The sequence below is a fragment of the Acinonyx jubatus genome, chromosome C1 (assembly GCF_027475565.1).
Source record: "Acinonyx jubatus isolate Ajub_Pintada_27869175 chromosome C1, VMU_Ajub_asm_v1.0, whole genome shotgun sequence".
In the NCBI taxonomy this organism is placed as follows: Eukaryota; Metazoa; Chordata; class Mammalia; order Carnivora; family Felidae; genus Acinonyx; species Acinonyx jubatus.
Window position 1 is genome coordinate 40,045,141 of NC_069381.1, and position 23,444 is coordinate 40,068,584.

Consider the following 23,444-nt stretch of genomic DNA (forward strand, 5'->3'; position numbering starts at 1 on the left):
TTGGTGGATTACTGTAAATACTCTTACCATTTGGATGGTAACTACTACCTTTTGCTATGCTATCATCCATAGATTTTCCACTGAATCTTCCCTCTCAAACCACACATGGCATAATTAAATAAATGGATACTTTTATTCATTCATTCCTTCATTCATTCCACAAACATTTGCTCAAGGTACTATGATGGAGAATGCTGGGATGGGAACCTAGTTTTATACAGAGGCCTGTTAGAGAAAGTAATGTTTAAACTGAGACTTGAAGGATGAAATAGAGGTACCCATATGAAGAATTGGGGATAAAGCATTCCAAGCAGTTAAAGGGACAGGTAAAGACATAAAGGGCTTGGGCCTATTAGAAGAATTAAAAGGAGGTTTCTATGGCTGCATCATGTAAAGTGAGGTAAGGAAGGCTAAAGGTTGTAGAGGTGAACAGTGGGTAAATAATACAATGCCTTTTGAACCACGGTGAGTTTTATTTAAAGTGCAACAAAAAACTATGTTTTAACAGCAGAGTTATATAATTCAATTTATGTTTTCAAAAGATCATTCTGGCTGCTATGTGGAGAATGTAAGGAAGAACTCAAGAAAAATGCTGGGAAAACAATGATGAAGCTATTGCATTGATCCAGGCATGAGATGCTAATGGCTTGGATTAGGCAGTGGAATAAAAATAGTGAAACGTGACCACAGTTGAGGTATATTTTGGAGACAGATGTCATAGCACTTACCAAAGGATTAGGTGTTATTTGAAATGGGAAAAGACTGGATGCCCATATTTTTGTATTCATTAGTGGCTATACAGTGCTGCCATTTATTGGAGGGAAACTGATAGAGAAATGGCATGGGAAGAAAAACCAAGAGCCCCATTTTAAACATGTTAACTTAAAGATGCTAATAAGGTATGCAAGTACAAAAGTGAATTACCAATGTGGATAAATGAATTCACAACAGTATAACCTGGAAATATACATTCGGGAGCAATCAGAAAATTAATGGCATAGGAATATCAGAAATCATCTTGGGAAAAGAGTATACAGAAACTGAAAATATTGTTGGTAACAAAAGACTATGTTCAAATATTAGAACAGATAGCTTTAAGAACATTTTCAAAATAATTGTCTTTCTCTTCATAAACTACTGAAAATGCCATGTACAACTGATTCATATCCATAGGCTTCCCAGTAAATGAACACATAAATGATACAGCTATATAAACTAATGCATTTTCGTGTTTTATTTCTGCCAAGGTTGTTGATTTACTCAGGCAGCACTTCTTTTTATTTTTTTAACCTATGTTTCAATTACAACAGCCATATAGTACCCACCAGGGGTCAGCAAACTATGCCTATGGGACAAATCTAGGTCATTGCCTCTTTGTATATGGCCTGTAAGTTAAGAATAATTTTTACATTTTTAAATGGTTGAAAATTTTAACAAAGTATTTCGTAGTATGTGAAATTATATAAAATTAAAATTTCTGCATCCATAAAGATTTATTGGAACACAGTAGCGCTTCACATTTTCACATATGGCCTGTGGCTCCTTTCACACTATGACACAGAATTGAGTAGCTGCAAGGGAGACTATATTGCCCACAAAGCCTAAAAGATTTACAACCTGTTTCTGTATAGAAAAAGGCTGCTGACCCCTAAAACAGTACTTCAGTAACTTAAACCTAAATCTATAAATACCTTGCTAATGTGAAATTCATGTAAATATCTTATTTAAATACTCAGAACATCTCCATATACCAAACGAACTCACATATAGATATTTACAAGCACAATGTCTACCAGAAGTCACTGACAAAGAACTGAACCAAAAATTGAAGATTCTATGTTTATGCCTAGATACTGAAATACCAAGTTAATAACTAGTATGAAAAGATTTGATAATTATTTCTACCTCAAACATCTAAAACTTTAGAGTTAATTCATTTCCTTTCCATCTGTCCCCACTTTCTCTGTCAAAGAAAAAGTGTATGAAATATTTAATACCTGAGGCTGCTGCTGGGTCCTTAAGAATAGCAACTACTGCCTTATAATGGCAACACTTTATGAAAATTCTTAAAATACAATTCATTCCATGCACTTCCCACTATCCAAGTAAACAATGATTCTCACCATTTAAATTTTCCAAATTTAAAAAATTTGCTATTATTATCTCTGTTCTATTATCAGTATTTGGCATATATATATATATATACATTGTATGTGACTTCCTTCAGGTCAATAAGTAATTGTTTAGTACATTATTGTTCCAGGGTACTTAATGACACCCTATGAGGTTCGAGAAAAAAGTAAAGGCTCTCAAAAAGAATGCCAAACTAACTCCTATATAACAGTTAGAAATATGAAAAATATGCCATATACTGTTTTCAATTACATACCTAACTCATTCAAAACTACTGTTAGTTTATCATGAAAATGTTTTCACTTGAAAAACACTGTTTGCTGATTCTTTAAACTAAGTTACTATTTTACCAAAATCTACTTCTGTCATATGTAATAAAAACTAATAAAAACCATTTTTTAATACATCATTTAGTCAATTGTATAACTTCATATTCTTTTATTTTAGGCAATTAAGAAACTCACACTGTCTTCCACATCTCCGGTCTTCCAGCCTTTTAACAGCATTTTAGACACAGGTATCTGAAGTTCATTTTCTAGAATCTGTTTAATCTCTCCTGTATAAATAAGAAAAGACTGAATATTACTAACAAAATAATGCAATCATCACTTGTCTATATCCAGGGCTAGCTTTGATATTAAGCATATGGTGCACAGTCAGTGACATTTCTCTGATGAATAAATAAGAAAAATTTCCATAGTCCAAACTTCAAATCTTGATCAAATAAAATGTCCCTTTGAAGAATTTAGGCTTCAAGATTAATTCTGATAAAAGACTCTACAATTAATTAACTAGTTAATTAACTGCATATCTTTTTAAAAGAAATAGTTATCAGTGATTGGGGGTAAATAATCTGTTTTAAACCAATCAATTGACAATACCACTAAATGCTCAGCATGTGGTAGGAATAGCAGGTAAAGTATAAAACTTGAGGTATTATAGAAGGAAAGCAGATTTTGGAATGAAGATTTGGATTAAAGTCTTATCTTGGAATAAATAAAATATCCATTCTTAGGTTTTGCATCATAAAATGGGGAATAATATTGCTATTCTTAACTATTTCCAGGGCCCAAAGATAAAAAGAGATAACATCCACAAAAGCAACTGAAAAAATAAAGCTAATGTACATAATATAGAAGAAAACTTAAATTGTTTTAAAGAGAAAGGCAACAGAATTTCAAAAAAGAAAAAAAAAATATGTTGGATAGTCAGAGAAGGCTTTAATGAGAGAGAGAAAACTTAAACTCAGCCTGAAGGAGAGTTGGCTTATGAAAGAGAGCCAAACCAAAGGTTACTCTATTCAGTGAAGACAAAAGACTTAAAGATAAAAAGCAAAAATGAACATGATGCTAATGAAAAACAGTGAGGAATCAAAGTTTTCCCAGTGCCCCACAAATCATTTTTCAGGAATCAAGTCTACATGTAAATCAATCAGCTAATTTCTGGAACTATAGATTGTTGAATCAGAATGTACAAAGATTACATGTATTTAACTTTTATTAGGTTGGTGCTAGTCTATACTTTTAGGTTCAATCCCATTTGTAATAAGTGAATGAATACTGAAAGAACTGATTATGTCATATATTAAAAGAGGAAAAATAATTCCATGCTGATAAAGGAAAAAATGGTGGCCGGTGGGGGGTGGGGAGAGGAAGCTTATGCTACCCAAGTACTATAGAAACACAGTTGCCAAAGTAAGCAATGCTACAATCAAAAACTTCATGGCCTTCGTGACATGGTTTTACTTCCCCAAAGAAAATTCCTATCTGGGCACTTTTGATTAGTGATTAAACATCACAATATATTTTACAAGCACAAACTTTATCAACCTTGGCCTTCAAAAACATCACTGCTGACAAAATATTGTTGTGTTTATGGAAATAGTAGAAAAATGAGCCATACTTTTAATATCAAATACATATAAACATTGTATTTTCGCTTGTGGTTAAGGTTGGTATTTCTAGAAGAGTACTTGTCTGGAACTGGGCTTGTGCTCTTGTAAGTCTGCCCAGTGCTTTCCTCTTAGAAACCGATCTTCACCTGACACCTTCCACTTAGACTCTTGGAGACACTCTTAGCATTCATAGCCTAAAAGAAGTTTCTTAAAGGAAAAACAAAAAGATTTTAAGTTGAAGACCCAGTTACTCTTTGCAGCATGCTTAGGTAACATATAAATAATTCCTGGTAGAAAGGAACAGAAAACAAAACCAGAATCCTGACAACAAACTTGAGTTCCTCATATTTTAAAAATTTATTCTCTGTTGGTCTCAATTTCTTCTGTGACATGGGGATAATTATACTATCAACCCTTCATTGGGGTCAAATCACGTAAAGGCATGGGAAATGTTTTGTATCAGTATGTACCCAATATACACAAGGGACTATAAAAATGTTAGTTATTTTGATTGTATTAACTAAGGTAATACACACATAAATGTTTAGCATAGTGCCTGGCCAGTATAGGTTGTCAATAGACAGTAGTTACTGTTTCAGGGATATCTGAAATAATTCAGGTCAATGAAGCACTAGAATGCAGCAAGTTTCAGAGGCAGTATTCATATATGGGTCTATCCATATATGGGTCTATCCATATCTGATACCAAAGATCTTAACACAACATAGCACTGACACTATAGCACCCTGGTATGTTACCTGAAAAATGTGAAGATAATATAGATGTCATCAAGAACAGTCCACTGAATTTGCAAACTGATAGGAGTTACTACCCAAAATATATAAAGAGCTCACAATACAACAGCAACACACACAATTAAAAATGGGCCATGGTCCTGAATAGATATTTTTCTAAAAAAGATATACAAATGGTCTATAGGTACACAAAAAGGTGCTCAAGATCACAAATTATTAGGGAAACACAAGTCAAAACCACAGTGAGATATCACCTCATGTCTATTAGAATGGCTGTTATCAAATGCCAGCAAAAATGTGGAGAAAAGGACACCGTTGGTGGGACTATAAATTAGTACAACCACTATAGAAAACAGCATGGAGGGTCCTCAAAAAATTAAAAATAGAACTATCATATGATCCAACAATATATCCAAAGGAAATAAAAACACTATGTCAAAGAGATATCTGCACCCTTATGTTCATAGCAGCATTATCTACAATGCTTCCAAAATATGGAATATCTTCCATATGGAATATCCAATATCTTCCAAAATATGGAAGCAACCTAAGTGTCCACTGACAGATCAATGGATAAAGAGGTTGTTATGCATATATACATTTCAATATTATTCAATCATTAAAAAAAGGAAGGAAATTCTGCCATTTTTGACAACATGGGACCTTGAAGGCATTATGCTAAGTCAAAGAAGTCAGACATAGAAAGACTAATAATACTGTATAACTCAACTACATGGGGAATCCAAAAAAAAAGAAAAAGAAAAGAAAAGAAACTCAAAGGAAAAAGACCAGATTATAGTAACCAGAAGTAGGGAGTTGGGGAATGGGACAAAGGTGGTCAATGGTAGAACTTCCAGTTATTATACAAATAAGTACTAGGGATGTAATATATAACATGATGACTATAGTTAACATTACTGTATGCTACATTTTAAAGTTGTTAAGAGAGTAAATCCTACGAATTACTATCACAGAGAGAAAAAGCTTTTTTTTTTTTGTATTTACATGAGATGATGGATGTTAACTAAACTCATAATGGTAATCATTTTGCAATATATGTAAGTCATTATGATGTACACCTTAAACTTATACAGTGTTGCTTATCAATTATATCTCAATAAAACTAGAAAAAGTTTTTTTTTAAAAAAGCCATTGAATTCAATAGCATACTTTTCAAAACCCCAACTTAGATTATGATTTACATATAATAAAACTCACTCATGAGTTTTGATAAATATATACAACAATGCAACCACTGCCACAATTAAGATAAAGAACATTTCCTATATCACAAAAAGGTACTCATACCTCTTTGAAACAAAAACCTAACCCTACCCAACCATGGATCTTCTTCCTTCTTACTCTAAAGATGAGTTTTGTCTGTTATCTTTTATGTCTGGGTTCTTTTGCTCTGCATAATGTTTTTGATCTTCACCTATATTTCTGTGTGTACCAATAAAGTTCTTTTTCCTTGTTTAGTAGTATTCTATTATATTGTAAGATAGGCAGCTTCTGAAATGGCTTTCAATGCTCTCCACCTCATGGTATTCATGTCCTTTGTAATTCCCTCCCTGTGAGCATGGGCTGTACCACGTTACTTCTAATGAAGACAATATAATAATGGTGATGGGATGTGGACTTCTGAGATAGGTTACAAGACTACAGTTTCCATCTTCTTAGCGCACTCTCTCTTGACCTTTACTCGTTCACTCTCATGAAACCAACTGTCTTGTTTTGAATTGGTATATGGAGAGACAAACATAATAAGGAAGGGAGAGAAGCCTCCAACCAAGAGTGAGTGAAGAGCTGAGTCTCTCAGTTCAACAGCCCACATGGAAATAAATCCTGTCAGCAACCACATTAGTAATCTCAAAAGTGTATACACTTCCCTAATTGAGCCTTGAGGTAACATACTAATTGCAGCCTTTGTTACACAGCAGCAAAGAAAATACATATGGACAGAGCACAATGTTTATACATTCACCAGCTGATGACTATCTGGGTTGTTTCTGGTTTTTTTCCCTACTGCAAAAAAAAAAAGCTACTATGAACTTATTGTGAAAACTCTTTTGTAAATATGTGTTGATTTTTCTTGAATAAATACCTAAGAATGGAATTGTTAGATTGTATGATCAACTTTATAAAAAACTGCCAAACTTTTCCAAAGTGATTATACCATCATGCACTCCACCAAAGTTCCCGTTGCCACATATCACTATGAATAAGAACTTTCTTTTTGTATTTTAGCCTTTCCAGTGGGCGTGGTTTTGAACTGTGGCTTTAATTTATATTCCCTGAAGATTAATAATAACTAACAAAACTGAACACCTTTTTGTGTGCTTACTGGCTATTTGCATGTCTTCTACAAAGCGCTGAATAGATGTTTTATGAGTGGACCCTGCATTGTTCTTGATCTTAGGAGTCAAGAATTTAGCCTTTAATTATGAAGTATTACATTAGCTATATGTTCTTCATCAATGTGCTTTATGAGGTTGACAAAGTTTCTTTCTATTCTTACTAGTTGTGAGTTTAGTTGTTTTGTTTTTTTAACAACATGAATGGGTATTAAATGCTTTTTCCTCCACCTACTGTAATGATCAGATAAATTTTCTCATTTATTGTTCTAATATGGTGGATTACAAGGATAAATTGTAAGTTGTTAAATAAGATTTGCTTTCCTGGATAAACTTACTTGACCATGAGGTATATTATATATGTATGTGTATATTTTATTACATTTTACTGAATTCAACTTGCAAATACTTTGTAAAGGATTTCTCCCTCTATAATTGTGAGAAATATTGGTCTGTAGCTTTCTTTTACAATAATGCCTTTGTCTGGTTTTGGTATTAGAATAATGCTTATTTCACAAAATGAATTAGAAAATATTTCATCCTTGATTTATGAATGATTGCTAGTATTTCTTCCTTAAATATTAGATAGACTTTACCAGTGAAGCCATCTAATACCGGATTTTCTTTGTGGGAAGATTCTGATTGTCAATTCAATTTAAATAACTGATGTACATCTATTCAGATTTTATAATATTCTTCTGTCAGCTATAATTTGTACCTTTAATATAATTTTTATAGCTTCTTAAAGTCTGCCAAACATTAATTTACTGGCATAAATTTGTTCTTCATGTTGCCTTACAACCTATTTAATGTCTACAGGTTCCTTTCATTTCCAATATGAATAACTTTGTGGGTCTTTTGTTCTTATTCGCAGTATCAAGTAAATTATCAATTTTATTCATCGCTCAAAAAACAGCTTGAAGTTTTATTTTTTGTTCATTCTTCTTCTATTTTCTGCTTTGTTAATTCCTGTGTGTGTGTATCCACATATATAATTTGCTTCCTTCTATACTTACTTTGGATTTTATTTGCTCTTTAAAAAAAAACGTTAACAGCTTTATTATGATTGACATAAAATAAACTGCATATATTTAAAATCTACAATCTCACAAGTTTTGACAAATATATTCAAAAAGTAAAACTACCATCATAATCAAGATTGTAAATTTATCCATCACCCCTGCAAAGTTTTCTTATGCCACTTGGTAATTCGTCTACACTATCCTAACTTCATCCCCAGAGAATTGAGGATTTTGATTTCTGTAACAATGGTTTATTGAGAATTATCTAGAATTTTACATAAATGAAATTGCAGAATATATACTTTTGAAATCTGGCTTCTTTCAGTCAAAGTAGTCTGAGCTTCTCTCACGTTGTTGTGTGTAACAATAGTGCATTTCTTTTATTACTAAGCATAGGTATACCACAATGTTTACCCATCCACTGGCTTACGAGCATATGAGGTTTTCTACAGTTTGGTGCTTTTAGAAATAAATTGCCATGAACAATAATGTACATGTCTTGAAGGACATATGCTTTTTATTCTCTTGGGTAAATACCTGAATGAAGAATGGTCAGTATATTTTTAAGTTTGTAGGAAACTGCCAAACTCCTTTCCAAATTGGTTTGTAATATGATGCCCTCAAATTTATTAATCTTTTCTTCTTCAATGTCTAATCTGTTAATCCCATCTGGTAAATTTTTCATCTCAGACATCATGGTCTTCATCTCCAGATACTCAATTTGGATCATTTTTAACATTTCCAATGACTTATGATTTGAAATCTTTCATATCTTTTTATTTTTATAATTACAATAGACATTTAAAGTAATACATTTGTAGCTCAAATGGTTCTAATTGTATGCTTCATGTTTATCCAACTTCTTAAAAAATATTTGTAAGACAAATATTAGTCGGGTGGCTTAGTTGGGTGAGCGTGTGACTTCGGTTCAGGTCATGATCTCATGGTTCACGGGTTCGAGCCCTGTGTCAGTGTCTGTGCTGACAACTCAGAGCCTGGAGCCTGCATTGGATTCTGTGTCTTCATCTCTCTCTGCCCCCACTCCTCCCCGTCCCCGCCCCCAACTAATGCTCTGTATCTCTCTCAAAAATAAATAAACATTAAAAAATTATATTTGGAAGACAGTTACAACCACAGATATCAACTCCATGATTATTTCCTTGCCCATTCTTCTCTCTCTTTTCTTTCCCAAATAACTCATTTCAGATACGGTTCAAGGTAGAATTTATACTCTTCACATTTTGTCCAGTGCTCTTTAGGCACAATCTGCTGCTTCATGGTCAGGTCCAATGCTCTCTTAATGTGAAACATCCTGTTGTAAAAGTTCTCAGGAAGCCTTCTTATGGTCTCTTTCATATCATCATTCCCATATATTATGTCATCTTGCATTAGCCCCAGTTTATTGAACGCTGCCACAGGCTTGATGCTGCAATCACAGGCCTACTGACAATTTTGAATTTTGTGGATTTTACCTTAATGGGTGCTGAATATTTTTTGTTCCTATAAATATTCTTAGGCTTTGTCTAGGATGCAGATAAGTTACTTAGAAACAGCTCTTGGGTCTTGATATTAAGATGTCAGTAGGTTTCATGTGAACAGTATATAATCTAAAGCTAATTATTCCCCATTACTGAGGCAAAAACCTTGAAGCCTTGAATACTCTATCCAAGCCTCGTAAATTATGAGATTTTCCAATATAGCTTGTGAGCAGACACTATTCCTGATAGTATTCCTTCTAAGCCTTTTGGGTGGTTTATTTAGCTGTTTTAGGAGTGGATGTAAATCCTGTTTCTGTAAGTAGAAGGAGGGGAGAGAACACTTCTTGGTGCAAATGAAACTAGTGGAACACTATTTCTTAGTTGAAATTGGTCATTGTTTTTAGAACTCTTTTGTAATTAAGCAATTGAACCATAAATTTCCCTCTCAATACCACTTTGTCAGCATCTAACAATTGTTGACACGCCATTTTTCCATATTAATTTAGTTCAAAATATTTTCTAATTTCCTTTGTGATTCTTTCTTTGACCCATGATTTAAAAATATGTTGTTTAACTTCCAAATATATCAGGATTTTCTAGACTTTTGATTTCTATTTTCTTTCCACTGTTTTCGGAAACACAGTTCACATGGTCTTTAAACTTTCAGTGATTTGTTTTATGGCTAAGTATATTTTCTGCCTTAATGAATGTACCAACTGCACATGAAAGAATATGTATTCTGCTATAATTATGAGGAATTTACACACTTCAAATAGGTCAAACTGGTTGATATGTTGTTCATATTTGCTGTCTGTTGTTCTGAACATTAGTATGAGAAAGCACTGCTATCATCTCCAACTATGAATGTGGACTTGTCCATTTCTCATTTCAGTTCTATCAGGTTTTGTTTCATATGCTTTCAAACTCTGTTATTAGACATGTCCACATTTATGATATTTTGGTCTTTGTGATGAGTTCCCATTTTCATCATGAAATGTCTCCATTTGGCCCTCATAATATTTCTTGCCCAGAAGTCTACTTCATTTAATATTAATTTAGTAACGTTATTAATAACATAATACTGATTACTGTTTTTACATATATATATTGTTTTCATATATATACTGTTTTCATATATTTATATTTCATATTTATATTCATATTTATACTATTTTCATATATATATTTCAATATTATGCTTTATATTTAAAGTGGGTTTTGGGGTGCGTGGGTGGCTCAATCAGTTAAGCAACTGACTTTTGATTTCAGCTCAAGTACTGATTTTGCAGTCATGAGACAGAGCCCTGCATCAGGCTCCAAGCTGAGCCTGGAGCATGCTTGGGATTCTCTATCTCTCCTTTTCAAAATAAATGAATAAAAACTTTAAAAAATATATGAAGTGGTTTACTTGTACATATATCATTGGTTTTCCTTTTTTATCCAGTCTCACAATCTCTACCTTCTAATAAGAATGTAAGCTAATTTATATTAATTGTAATTACTATACAGTCTTGTTTTCTATTCATCCTATTTTTTATCATCTATTTCTATCTTCATCTGAATTTATTATTTTTAGATATTCCATTCTATTTTAACCCTTGGCTTGATAACTATTATCTGTATTTCATTGTTTTAGTGATTGCTCTAGGGTTTATAATATGCATTTTTAATTTAATACAGTCTGCCTTCAAATAACATAGGACTTGTCTTACAACAGTACACTTATATTTCCACATACCTTTACTTCTACATAATTCATAAACCCCACAATATATTTTTAATCATTTAAAAAAATTAAAAATTAAAAAATTTTCGTATGTACCCACATATTTACAATTTCTGGTATTCTTCATTTATTTGTATTAATCTAATTTTCTGTTATAATTTTCTTTCAGCCTAAGGAACTTCCATTAACATTTCTTGCAGCTTTTGTTTGTGAAAAATATATTTATTTTGTCTTCATTTTAGAAAGATATTTTTGTTGGATGTAGTATTCTAAGTTAACATTTTATTCCTTCAACACTTAAAAATATCTCTGATTGTCTCCTGGCTTGCATTGCTTCTGATAATAAGTCTGTAGTCATTATTTTTAAATCTCTTTCCTATATACAATGTGTTTTTTTTTCTCACCTCTGATTAATATTTTTTGCAGTTTTATGCTTTTATTAACACAAATATGATGTGCACAAAAGCCGCCTATTCATTTTCTTCACTGTGCAGCCTGGCATTGGGATTGGTGACTCTGATAGACAGCTGGGCTACTCTTCCCAAAATGGCTTTGCAGTTCTTGGAGGAGACATTATGAGCAATCTCTGCACAGTAAGATTTGTTGCACATCAGCAGCACTTCAAGCTCCTTGACGTTGTGGATTAGGAATTTCCAGAAGCTGCTGGGCAGCATGTGCTTTGTTTTCTTGTTGCTCTCGTAACCATTGCAGGGCATCAAGACTAGCCCTTGAATCTTGTGCACGCCTATTGTCAATGCCTCTAGGTTTCCAACAGTTGCACTTAACTTTGACAGACCAGTCTGACTGTTGCTGGATGAACTTCTTGTACTACTGATTTTCAGCAATTTTATTATGATCTGTCTTGATATGGCTTCCTGTGAGTTACTCCTACTTGGAGTTACTAAGTTTCTTACACCTGTCTGTAAGTTTACATTTTTCATTAAATTTGAGTAGTTTTGTGTTATTATTCTTTTAACATTTTTCCCTTTCTACTAGTCCCTCTAGTTCAGGAACTCTAATCATACATACATTAGACCACTCAATTTGTCCCCACTCAGGCTGCATTCTACCACCTCACTCCTGTAGTTTTGCTGTGTGTACTTCATTTTGCATTGCTTTTATTGTTATGTCTTCAAATTAACTGATCTTTTCTTCAACAGCATCTACCTCTTAATTCTTTTGAGTAAATTCTTTCTTAGTAGATCTTATACTTTAGAATCTCCATTTAGTCAATTTTCAGTATTTTTCATTTCTTTCCTCATTGCGTTCTTGATTTCCTTTAAACTCTTAAGAATAGTTAAAACAGCTGTTTTAAATCTTCATCTGTTAATTCTATTATTTTTGCCATTTAAGGATTTTTATTTTCAAATTTTTCTCCAAGTTATGAGTCATACTTGGATACTTCTCATGTCTACTATTTTTGACGAAATGCCATTCATTATGAAAATTACATTAATGAGTATCTACATTTACTGGTTTGCCTTTAAAGAGCATGGAAGTTTATTCTGACAGGCCCTTAATTTTCATGCATATCAGACTGATCCTCTTTAGACTCCTTCACAACACTTTTTAGGGTGGATCTAAAGCAGCGATTCTCAAAAGTATAGTTCACAGATGCCTAGGACTGCTTGAGACTGATTGTACAAAAGTAATGCTAAGTAATATTCCTGCCACTTTATCACAAATCGAAGTAGTGGTGTTAAGCTGAACTACTAGTCCTTATATCCTTAACCACCAAATACTTGCATTAAAAAAAAAAAGCCATGAAGTAACAAAAATGGTTACCTTTATTAAATCTCAGTGCATTTAATATTATGTGTGATGAAACTGGAAGTACCCATAAAGCACTTCTGTTACATATTAAAGTACAATCATTGTTCTGAGGAAAAGGACTTGTTTATAATGTGAGATGAACTGTGTTTCTCACAGAACACTGTTTTTACTTGAATAAATGATATTACTTTATGTTATTCAGACTTGACATTTTCTTAAAAAGGAACAAAGTAAGCCTGTCAACCCAAGGGAAAAATCTGACATTTTTTGGTCAATGATAAAATTTGAGGCTTCAAACTAAATCCCAAATTTTTAAAAACTTTGTATATGTTATTATGAGCTTGATAACTTCCCCATACTTAAAATACTTTTCTGTGAGATTAGTGATGGTATTAACAAATTATTGGGGCACCTGTGTTGCTCAGTTGGTTAAGCAACCAACTCTTACTCATCTCAGGTCATAATCTCAGTTTGTGAGTTCTAACCCCGCACCAGGCTCCATGCTGACAGTGTGGATGGAGCCTGCTTGAGATTCTCTCCCTCTCTCTCTCTGTGCCCCTCTCGTGCATACTCACTTTCTCTCCCAAAATAAATAAACTTTAAAAAAAAAAGTGATTTACTGATATCATATAATGCAACTTGTCAATATTTCATTTATCTATATAACTAAGTGAACCAATATTTTCCAAATGACTATTTCATGGTATTAGAAAATCATGCAGTGAAAGTAAAGATATTCCAGTGAATTTTCATATAACAGAATACCACAATTTCGCTGACGTGGTTTCAGATTTTACATTGCAACTAGCCTTTAAGAAATGATCATTTACCAGTTTTGGTTGTAGTATCAAATGAGAATATCAAATAAAACTATAAGAATATAGGGAAGAGTTAAGATGGCAGAGTAGTAAGGGGATCCTAGGCTTGTCTTGTACCTGAAACACAGCTAGATCAACATCAAACCATTTTGAACAACTAGGAAATTGATCTGAGGATTAACAGAACAATCTGCATAATTTGAGGGAGAGAATGCGGCAGGTACACCTGTCTGCAGAGGTGAGCTGGGGGAGAGAAGAGCCATAGAATGAAAGAGAGGAGGGATCCATTTTTTCAAAGAAGAGAAAGAGGGGGAGACTGAGCAGAGAGCCTCCATTCGCACAACAAAAACACTCCCCCTCAAAGTACCTAGAGAAAAAGAGTGAAAACATGTGCAGGGGACTGCACAAGAAAACTGTTCCCCAAAATAACTGATGGAGGTGGGGAGAAGCAGAGGGTTTCAATACTGCCAGTTTTTTATAAACAGCAGAACAAAGAGTCTGGTTTCCGAGGCTAGCGCCTAGTAGCACTCTGGCAAGAAAGCAGGGAGGAGGCCCGGGAGTGGGCAGCACAGACTAAGGATCCTCTGGGTCTGGCAGGGAGAAGTGGTTACCCTGCTTGGAGCGCACATGGTAGAGGCAATACAGATCTCCACAGGCAAGACCCGGTAGGTGCCATAGAGCTACCCACTCACCTATAGTAGAAACAAAGGCACTGGCTGTGTGTTGGGATTTACCTTAAATTCTGAGCCACTGCTGCTACATTTTCATGCAAACATTTTCTGGGACAAGCCAGTACCAGCCACAGTAAAGCGAGACCCTTCCCCAGAGGATCACCACAGGCTGAGCCATAGGGGTCTCTGAAGTGTTGGGTTGTGAAACACAGTTGCCTCTGGAGATAAAATTCTGGAGAGAGGTGCTGCCTGGCAGGCAGACAGCTCGAACATGGATGGGGGAAGGCAGGGAGCTGACGGAACTAGAGACAAAGGAGGGGTGAATGATCACTAGTCTATGAGTCCAGAAACTTCCCTATTGGGGAGACTAAGAGAACAGGGTGAAGCCACTTTCACCATTAGCACAACACTGATCAACCCCAGTGAGCTAACCAGAGCCACCAAGTGGAGAATGGAGCAGTTACACTAAGCCCTGCTCCTAGCACTCCACTAGGGCAAGTAAACCTGAGAATCAGAGCAGAAGACCTCCCCCAGAAGACCAGCACAAATCCCTTCCAGGCACTTAGTCTACTGATCATAAAGTGCTGCAATTTCAGCTCTAGGGAAAACCTGATTCATTTAGGGTTTTGTGGTTTTTTTTGTATGTTCATTCGTTCTTTGGTGTTTTTTTTTTCTTCAATTTTGCTTGTTTTTTTCTTGGATACAGAAAGAGAACTTATTTACTTATTTATTTACTTAAAATTTTTTTTCTTTTCTCTTGTCTGTTTTATCTATCAAGCTACCCTTAACAAGCAGACGAAAACACACCTAGGATCTAGCTTCCTTTATTTGATTTTTTCTAATTTTTTAAACTTTTATTTCATTTTGTTACATTTTTCCTTCCTCCAAAATGACACAATGGATGAATTCACCTCAAGAAAGAAAGAAAGAAAGAAAGAAAGAAAGAAAGAAAGAAAGAAAGAAAGAAAGAAACCAGGAAGAAATGATGGCTAGGGATTTAATCAATACAGATATAACTAAGAGTCTGAACTGGAATTTAAAACAATGATTATAAGGATACTAACTGGGCTTAAAAAAAAAAGCATAGAAGACACCAGAGAATTCTTTTCTGCAAAGATAAAAGAACTAAAATCTAGTCGGGCCGAAATAAAAAAAGCTGTAAGTGAGATGCAAACCCAAATGGAGGTCACAAAAACCTCCATATTGGATGAGGCAGAGGAGCAAATTAGGGACATAAAAGATAAAATTATAGAAAATAATGAAGCTGAAAAGAAGAGGGAAATAAAATAGATCACAAAGGTAAATTCAGGGACCTCAGCAACTTATTAAAATGTTATAACATTTGTATGATAGGAATCCCCAGAAGATGAAGAAACAGAAAAGGGGGCAGAAAGCTTATGTGAACAAATTATAGCTGAAAACTTCCCTAATCTGAGGAAAGACACAGAGATCAAAATCCAAAAAGCAGAGAGAACTCTCATTAAATTCAACAAAAGCTGGCCACTGCCAAGACACATCACTGTCAAATTCACAAAATACACCAACAAGGAAAGAATCTTGAAAGCACTAAGGAAAAAAACTCCTTACTATAAGGGAAGACAAATCAGGTTTGCAGCAGATCTGTCCATAGAAAATTGGCAGGCCAGAAATGAGTGGCAGGATATATTCACCATGTTAAATTGGAAAAATATGCAGCCAAGAATAGTCTATCCAACAACGCTGTCATTCAGAATAGAAGGACAAAGAGTTTCACAGAAAAACAAAAACTAAAGCAGTCTGTGACTACTAACCCAGCCCTGCAAGAAATTTTAAGGGGGACACTTTGAGTGGAAAAAAACCAAAAAAACAAGAAAACAAAAACCATGACCAAAAGCAGAAAAACTAGAAAGGACCAGAGAGCATCACCAGAAACACCAACTCTATATGTAACACAATGGCACTAAATTCATAACTTTCAATAAGCACTCTGAATATAAATGAACTAAGTGCTCCAATCAAAAGATGTAGGGTATCAGAATGGATTTAAAAAAAAATAACAAGAGGGGCGCCTGGGTGGCTCAGTTGGTTAAGCGTCCGACTTCAGCTCAGGTCACAATCTCGCAGTCCGTGGGTTCTAGCCCTGCGTCGGGCTCTGGGCTGATGGCTCGGAGCCTGGAGCCTGCTTCCGATTCTGTGTCTCCCTCTCTCTCTGCCCCTCCCCCGTTCATGCTCTGTCTCTCTCTGTCTCAAAAATAAATAAACGTTAAAAAAAATTAAAAAAAAATAACAAGATCCATCTATAAGCTGCCTAGGAGAGACTCATTTTAGACCTAAAGACAGCTGCAGATTGAATGGACATCAAAAGAAACCAGAGTAGCCATACTTAGACAAACTAGATTTTAAAACAAAGACTGTAACAAAAGATGAATACAGACATTATATCACAATTAAGGTGTTAGAATCAAGACGATTCTAACAATTATGAATATTTATGGCCCCAACTTGGAAGAACCCAAATGTATAAATGAATTAATAACAAACATAAAGAAACTCATTGATAATATCATAATAGGAGGGGACTTTAACACCCCACTTACAACAATGGACAGATCATCTAAGCAGAAAACCCTCAACAAGGAAACAATGGTGTTGAATGACACACTGGACTGGACAGATTTATATTCAGAACATTCAATTCTAAAGCAGCAGAATACATATTCTTTTCAAGTGCACATAGAACATTCTCCAGAATAGATCATCTACTGGGTCACAAATCAGTCCTCAGCTAGTACTAAAAGATCAATTATCATACCATGCATGTTTTCAGATCACAATGCTATAAAACTTCAAGTCAACCACAAGAAAAAATTTGGAAAGCCCTCAAATACATGGAGGTCAAAGAATAGCCTACTAAAGAATGAATGGATTAAGCAGGAAATTAAAGAAGAAATTAAAAAATAAATGGAAGCAAATGAAAATGAAAACACAATAGTCCAGACCTTTGGGGTGCAGCAAAGGCAGTGCTGAGAAGGAAGTATATTGCAATTCAGGCCTATTTCAAGAAACAAGAAAGGTCCCAAATACTCAATCTAACCTTATACTAAAGGAGCTAATAAAGTAACAGCAAATAAACCCTAAAGCCAGCAGAAAAAGGGAAATTTTAGAGCAGATATAAACAATTTAGAAACAAAACTAATAGCTGGTTCTTTCAAAGAATTAACAAACCCCTAGTCACCCTTATCATAAAGAGATCACAACCAATACCAGAGAAATACAATTGTAAGACAATACTATGAAAAATTATATGCCAACAAACTGGGCAATTTGGAAGAAATGGACAAATTCCTAGAAACTCACACTACCAAAACTGAAACAGGAAGAAACAGAAAATTTAAACAGGTCCATAACCGGCAAAGAAATTGAATCAGTAATCAAAAATCACCCAGCAAACAAGAGTCCTGGGCCAGACGGTTTCTACCAGGGGAATTCTACCAGACATTTAAAGAGTTAATACCTATTCTTCCCAAACTGTTCCAAAAAATAGAAACAGAAGGAAAACTTCAAAACTCATTCTACAAAGCCAGCATTACCCTGATTCCAATATCAGGCAAAGACCCCACTAAAAAGGAGAATTACAAACCAACATCCCTAATGAACATGGATGCAAATATTCTCAATAAAATACTAGCAAATTTAATTCAACAAAATACTAGCAAACTGAATTCAACAGTACATTAAAAGAACTATCCATCATGATTAAATGGGATTTATTCCTGGGATGTAGAGCTGGTTCAATATTCACAAATCATTCAATGTGATACACATTAATAAAAGAAAGGATAAGAACCATATGATCCTGTCCACAGATGCAGAAAAAGCATTTGACAAAACACAGCATCATTTTTGATAAAAACCCTCAACAAAGTAGGGATAGATGGAATATACTTCAACATCACAAAGGCAATATATGAAAGACCCATAGCTAATTATCATCCCCAATGGGGAAAAACTGAGAACCTTTCCCCTACAGTCTGGAACAAGACAAGGATGTCCGCTCTCACCCCTGGTGTTCAACACAATCTGAAAGTCCTAGGCTCAGCAATCAGACAACAAAATAAATAAAGGGTATATAAATTAGCAAGGAAGAAGTCAAACTTTATTTGCAAATGGCATGATACCATGTGTAGAAAACCTGAAAGACTCCACAAAAAATTGCCAGAACTAATACAGGAGTTCAAAGTCATAGGATATAAAATCATTGTGCAGAAATCTGTTTTATTTCTATACACCCATAACGAAGTAGCAGAGAAAGAAATTATCCCATTTGCAATTGCACCAAAAACAGTAAGATACCTAGAAATAAATATAACTGAAGAGATAAAAGATCTGTACTCTGAAAAGTATAGAACACTTATGAAGGAAATTGAAGAGGACACAAAGAAATGGAAAAGCATTCCATTCTCATGGATTGGAAGAACAAACATTGTTAAAATGTCTATTCTAATATAGAAAATATCCCTCTGGAGACTCTACTAACTGTATGTTCAACAGAGTCTCTTTCCTCTGGCAGGAAGGAATTTAATAGTCTCCTAACCCCAGGAATTGTTCAACTCAGCCTGTGATATTGAGATTACTATTCAGCCAAAGATTTGAGGGCAGCACAATCCAGATTTCTGGAGTTTTCTCTACATAGCTCTCTTTTCTCTAGTATTCTGCCCAAAACATTCCAGTCATCTCAGCACCATGGATCTCCCAGCTCTTCTTTTCATGTCAACAAGACTGTCAGGTTCTGCTTGGGTTCCCTTTCTGTAAATAATGGTCTAGGAAACTTCTCCAAGGCAGAAATCAGAGGGAACTATAGAGCTCACCTTATTTGTTTCCCTTTTCTCAGCGATCATAGACCTATTACGTTGCCTGTTGTCCAATACCTAAAGACAGTTATTTATTTTGTCCAGTTTTATAGGTGCTTTCAGCAGGCCCACACCAATTATTCCTCTAGGGGCAAAAATAGAAATTCTTGTAATTTTTATTTCTTGAAGTTATTGCCAACAAAAATCCCAATGTTTTCCGAAGTTTGAAACAGTTTCAGAAAAACTAACCAATCAGGGGCACCTGGGTGGCTCAGTTGGTTAAGTGTCCGACTCTTAATCTGAGCTCAGGTCATATCATGATCTCATGGTTCATAGGATCAAACCCCATACAGGGCTCCACACTGACAGTGTGGAGCCTCCTAGGGATTCTCCCTCTCTCTCTGCTCCTCCCCTGCTTGTGCTCTCTCTCACTAAATAAACTTAAAAAAAAGTAAATCAACAAAAAAAGAAAAACTAACCATCAGAGATGTAGCTCATGAAAGCATAGTCAGCTATTGTTAGACACACTGATTCTATTTTACATGATAATGCCTACCTTTACATTGTAAATTATGATGTTTTATATTTATGTGGTTTTATATTAACATGAACCATAAATTAGTTCATCTAACAATTTATTCTATGCATTAATAAGGATATTACAAACATTGCTCTGAGTATAACTGCCTTTGCTTTTTTTTGTTTTAACAGCAACATTTCTTTATTTTTTTAAAATTTCTTTTTTAACGTTTATTTATTTTTGAGACAGAGAGAGACAGAGCGTGAACAGGGAAGGGGCAGAGAGAGAGGGAGACACAGAATCTGAAACAGGCTCCAGGCTCTGAGCCGTCAGCACAACGCCTGACGCGGGGCTCGAACTCACAGACCGTGAGATCATGACCTGAGCTGAAGCCGGAGGCTTAACCGACCGAGCCACCCAGGGGCCCCGACAGCAACATTTCTTTAGAACTTTCCAATTTTTAATGACAAGAAAGCTAAAAAGAAAAAGGAAAGAAAAAAAGACTACTTCAAACCTTCATCAGCAATTACTCTAAACAGAAAGCTCCTTTAGACTGATACACTACAATATACTGAAAACAGATTTATAAACACTTTCTTTATCTGCCATTTAAATGCCTAACAAACAGACATTTTATACAGTTTTTATCTTCCTTCAGATTCCCAAGTTTTAACAAATACACTGTGTATAGAATTTATTACCTTCTTTCAAGTTCATTTGGAAGGAATATGTAGTATTAAACCTTTATATTTGTAAAGGCAACTAAATACGAGGAGAAGAAAAAGGATTCTATCAATATAAAACAAATGACTATTAATACATTCCAATTATTTCCTTTCACAGAGGAAAATGTGTAGTGAAAGTTGGATACTGGGACTGTATTAATAACTTCCACATGGAATTAGGCACATTGTTGCAATGTTACAATCACTAGGATGAAAAGCATTACCCCAGTTCTGTCACTGGGTAACTATCATTAAGGCAAATTATAAGCCCTCTCTGGGTCTCAAATTCCACATTAATTTTAAAAAACCTATGAATACATTTCATATTAATGATGCCTGTAATGCCAGCTGCTGCCATTTTTTTATTTAAAAAATGCCAGCACAAGTTGGCGCCAAAAAGTTAAAACTGCCCCCAAAAGAAAAATGATAGCCTATCTCAGTAGAAACAATAAGGAAATCAAACCTATAATCTAGAAGAAACAAAATGTACAATAAGTATCACATGGATTTTTCCCCCAAGTACAATCCTCAAAACTGAATTTTCCCCCCTTTGTCCCATTAACATTTTTGCAAGTCAGAAATACTTTAGTGCTCCCAATCATTTCCTTATTTCGAACATTATAACCTACCAGTCCCTACAAATACTTGTTTTAACTATGACAGCTATTCTTTTGAGAAAAACCAGATTAAGATTCTGTATCAGAAGAAGTATATTAGACTTTTAAGGTTGGAAAGAACCCATCTCAGAGGCTGTGTAAAACCACTCTGAAGTATGACTTATCCAAGAACAAGTAAGACTTTAACAGCAAAGACTACAAGGCAATGCTGCATTGTTTCTCCCTCTACACCACAGATTCTGACCTCACAGGTTCAAAGGTGCAGCTCTTGCATAACCTGCTGCTCAAACATATAAATTTAAACAAAAAGATCACTAACATAACACCTACAGTTATCAAAAGAATCATAAATATATGGATATTTAGAGGTTCTGAGACAAAAGGATTCCAGAAAATACTACTCATTTTTACATGGTTATTTACAGTGTGTCACTGGGTCCTACAAGAACTTGAGATTACACCCAACAATGCATACATACACTCTATCAGACTACTCTAAAAGCTAATATTTGTGTCTGTGAAATTAAAAGTCTTAAGTCATTTTTTTCCCCAAACATCAATGTTCCCCTGAAAGCTGAAAGAAACCTAAAGATTATATTTAATAGGTAAGAAAGTATTGAAAATAACTTTTTAGGGGGGAGCGCCTGGGTGGCTCAGTTGGTGGAACATCCAACTTGAGCTCAGGTCACAATCTCATGGTTCATGAGATTCGAGCCCTGCATCAAGCTTGCTGCTGTCAGCGCAGAGCCCACTGCAGATCCTCTATCCCCATCTCTCTCTGCCCCTCCCCTGCTCATGCTCTCTCTCTCTCTCTCTCTCTCTCGCTCTCACTCTCAAAAATGAGTAACATTTAAAAAAATAAACAAAATAACTTTTTAGGGAGCAAAGGTTCGGGTCATTTATGAAGCATACTGGTCAATAAAGATTATCAAATAATTTTCATTAGTGGCTATTTTCTATTTACCTCTTTGCTTCTCGTATTGTACGTCCTTTGCCCAAATAAAAACACTCTGTGCTTGCCATTCATATAACAAAATTGTTTTAAGATCTAAAATCTCATATCAATGTCACATCTACTCTGTGTAAAGCATTAAGTTTAGCACTCTGAAGAATACAAAAACTGAATATTAAGTCTGGATGGAAAGGGCTTCCCAATTACAAACATAAAGGGAAAAACTATGAAAAAAAAGTCCAATACATATTGTCAAAATAAAAATCTTCCTTATCCCCAAAAGCACAAAATAAAAACGTAAATTGGGAAAATATCTTCAAAACAGATAATGAATAAAAGGATAATCTCATTTATATAAAAAGTTCTTATAAATTAAAGTTTTTAAGTCAATAGAAACATAATCTCACATATAAGAGAACCACTAAACCTAGTGAAGTATTAACTCATTAGTTAGAGTGAAAGAAAAGTGAATTGAAAACAAAAGATATCATCTATTGCCAAACTGGCAAAGCACTTTCTTTTTTTTATTGTGGAAATATATTCATACCATAAAATGCACCACTCTAACCATTTTAAGGTGTGCAGTTCAATGGCATTAAGTACTTTCACATTGTGTAACCATCATTCCTATCCATCTCCAGAACTTACTCATCACCCCACACTGTAACTCTGTACCCATTAAACAATACCTCCTTATTCCCACCTCCCCCAGCTCCTGGTAACCACTAATCTACATGCTACAATTTGACTATCATCAGTACTTTCTATAAGGGGAATAATACATATTTGTCCTTTTGTGTCTGGCTTATTTCATTTAGCATAATGTCTTCAACTGTCATCCATGTTGTAGCATACTGCAGAATTTCATTCCTTTTTCAGGCTGAATAATATTCTATTGTGTGTATATATACATATATATATGTATACACCACATTTTGCTTATCCATTTTCAGCTGATAGCTTCTTGGAATGTTTCTACTTTTTGTTCTATTTTTCTGTAAATGTACTTACTTTCAATACTTTTGGGTATATACTCAAGAAGTAGGATTGGTGGATTACATGATAATTCTAGGTTTAATTTTTTAAGGAGCGCCACATTGTTTCCCCAGTAGCTGCACAATTTTATACCCCTACCAGCAATGAACAAGTGTTCCAATTTCTCCAGATCCTCACCAAA

The 23,444-nt window shown here is 34.6% G+C and overlaps 1 protein-coding gene and 1 pseudogene across 3 annotated transcripts in view; both read right to left on the reverse strand.

Annotated features, from left to right (window-relative positions):
• Positions 1-23,444, reverse strand: part of FAF1 (Fas associated factor 1) — a 508,536-nt gene that overhangs the window by 300,912 nt on the left and 184,180 nt on the right. For all 3 annotated transcript variants that reach the window (XM_027059229.2, XM_015070778.3, XM_015070768.3), the window contains one exon: positions 2,598-2,689. In XM_027059229.2, the coding sequence (XP_026915030.1) occupies positions 2,598-2,689 (92 nt within the window). The remainder of the gene's footprint in view (positions 1-2,597; positions 2,690-23,444) is intronic.
• Positions 7,642-22,128, reverse strand: LOC128313860 (cytochrome b-c1 complex subunit 7-like; annotated as a pseudogene).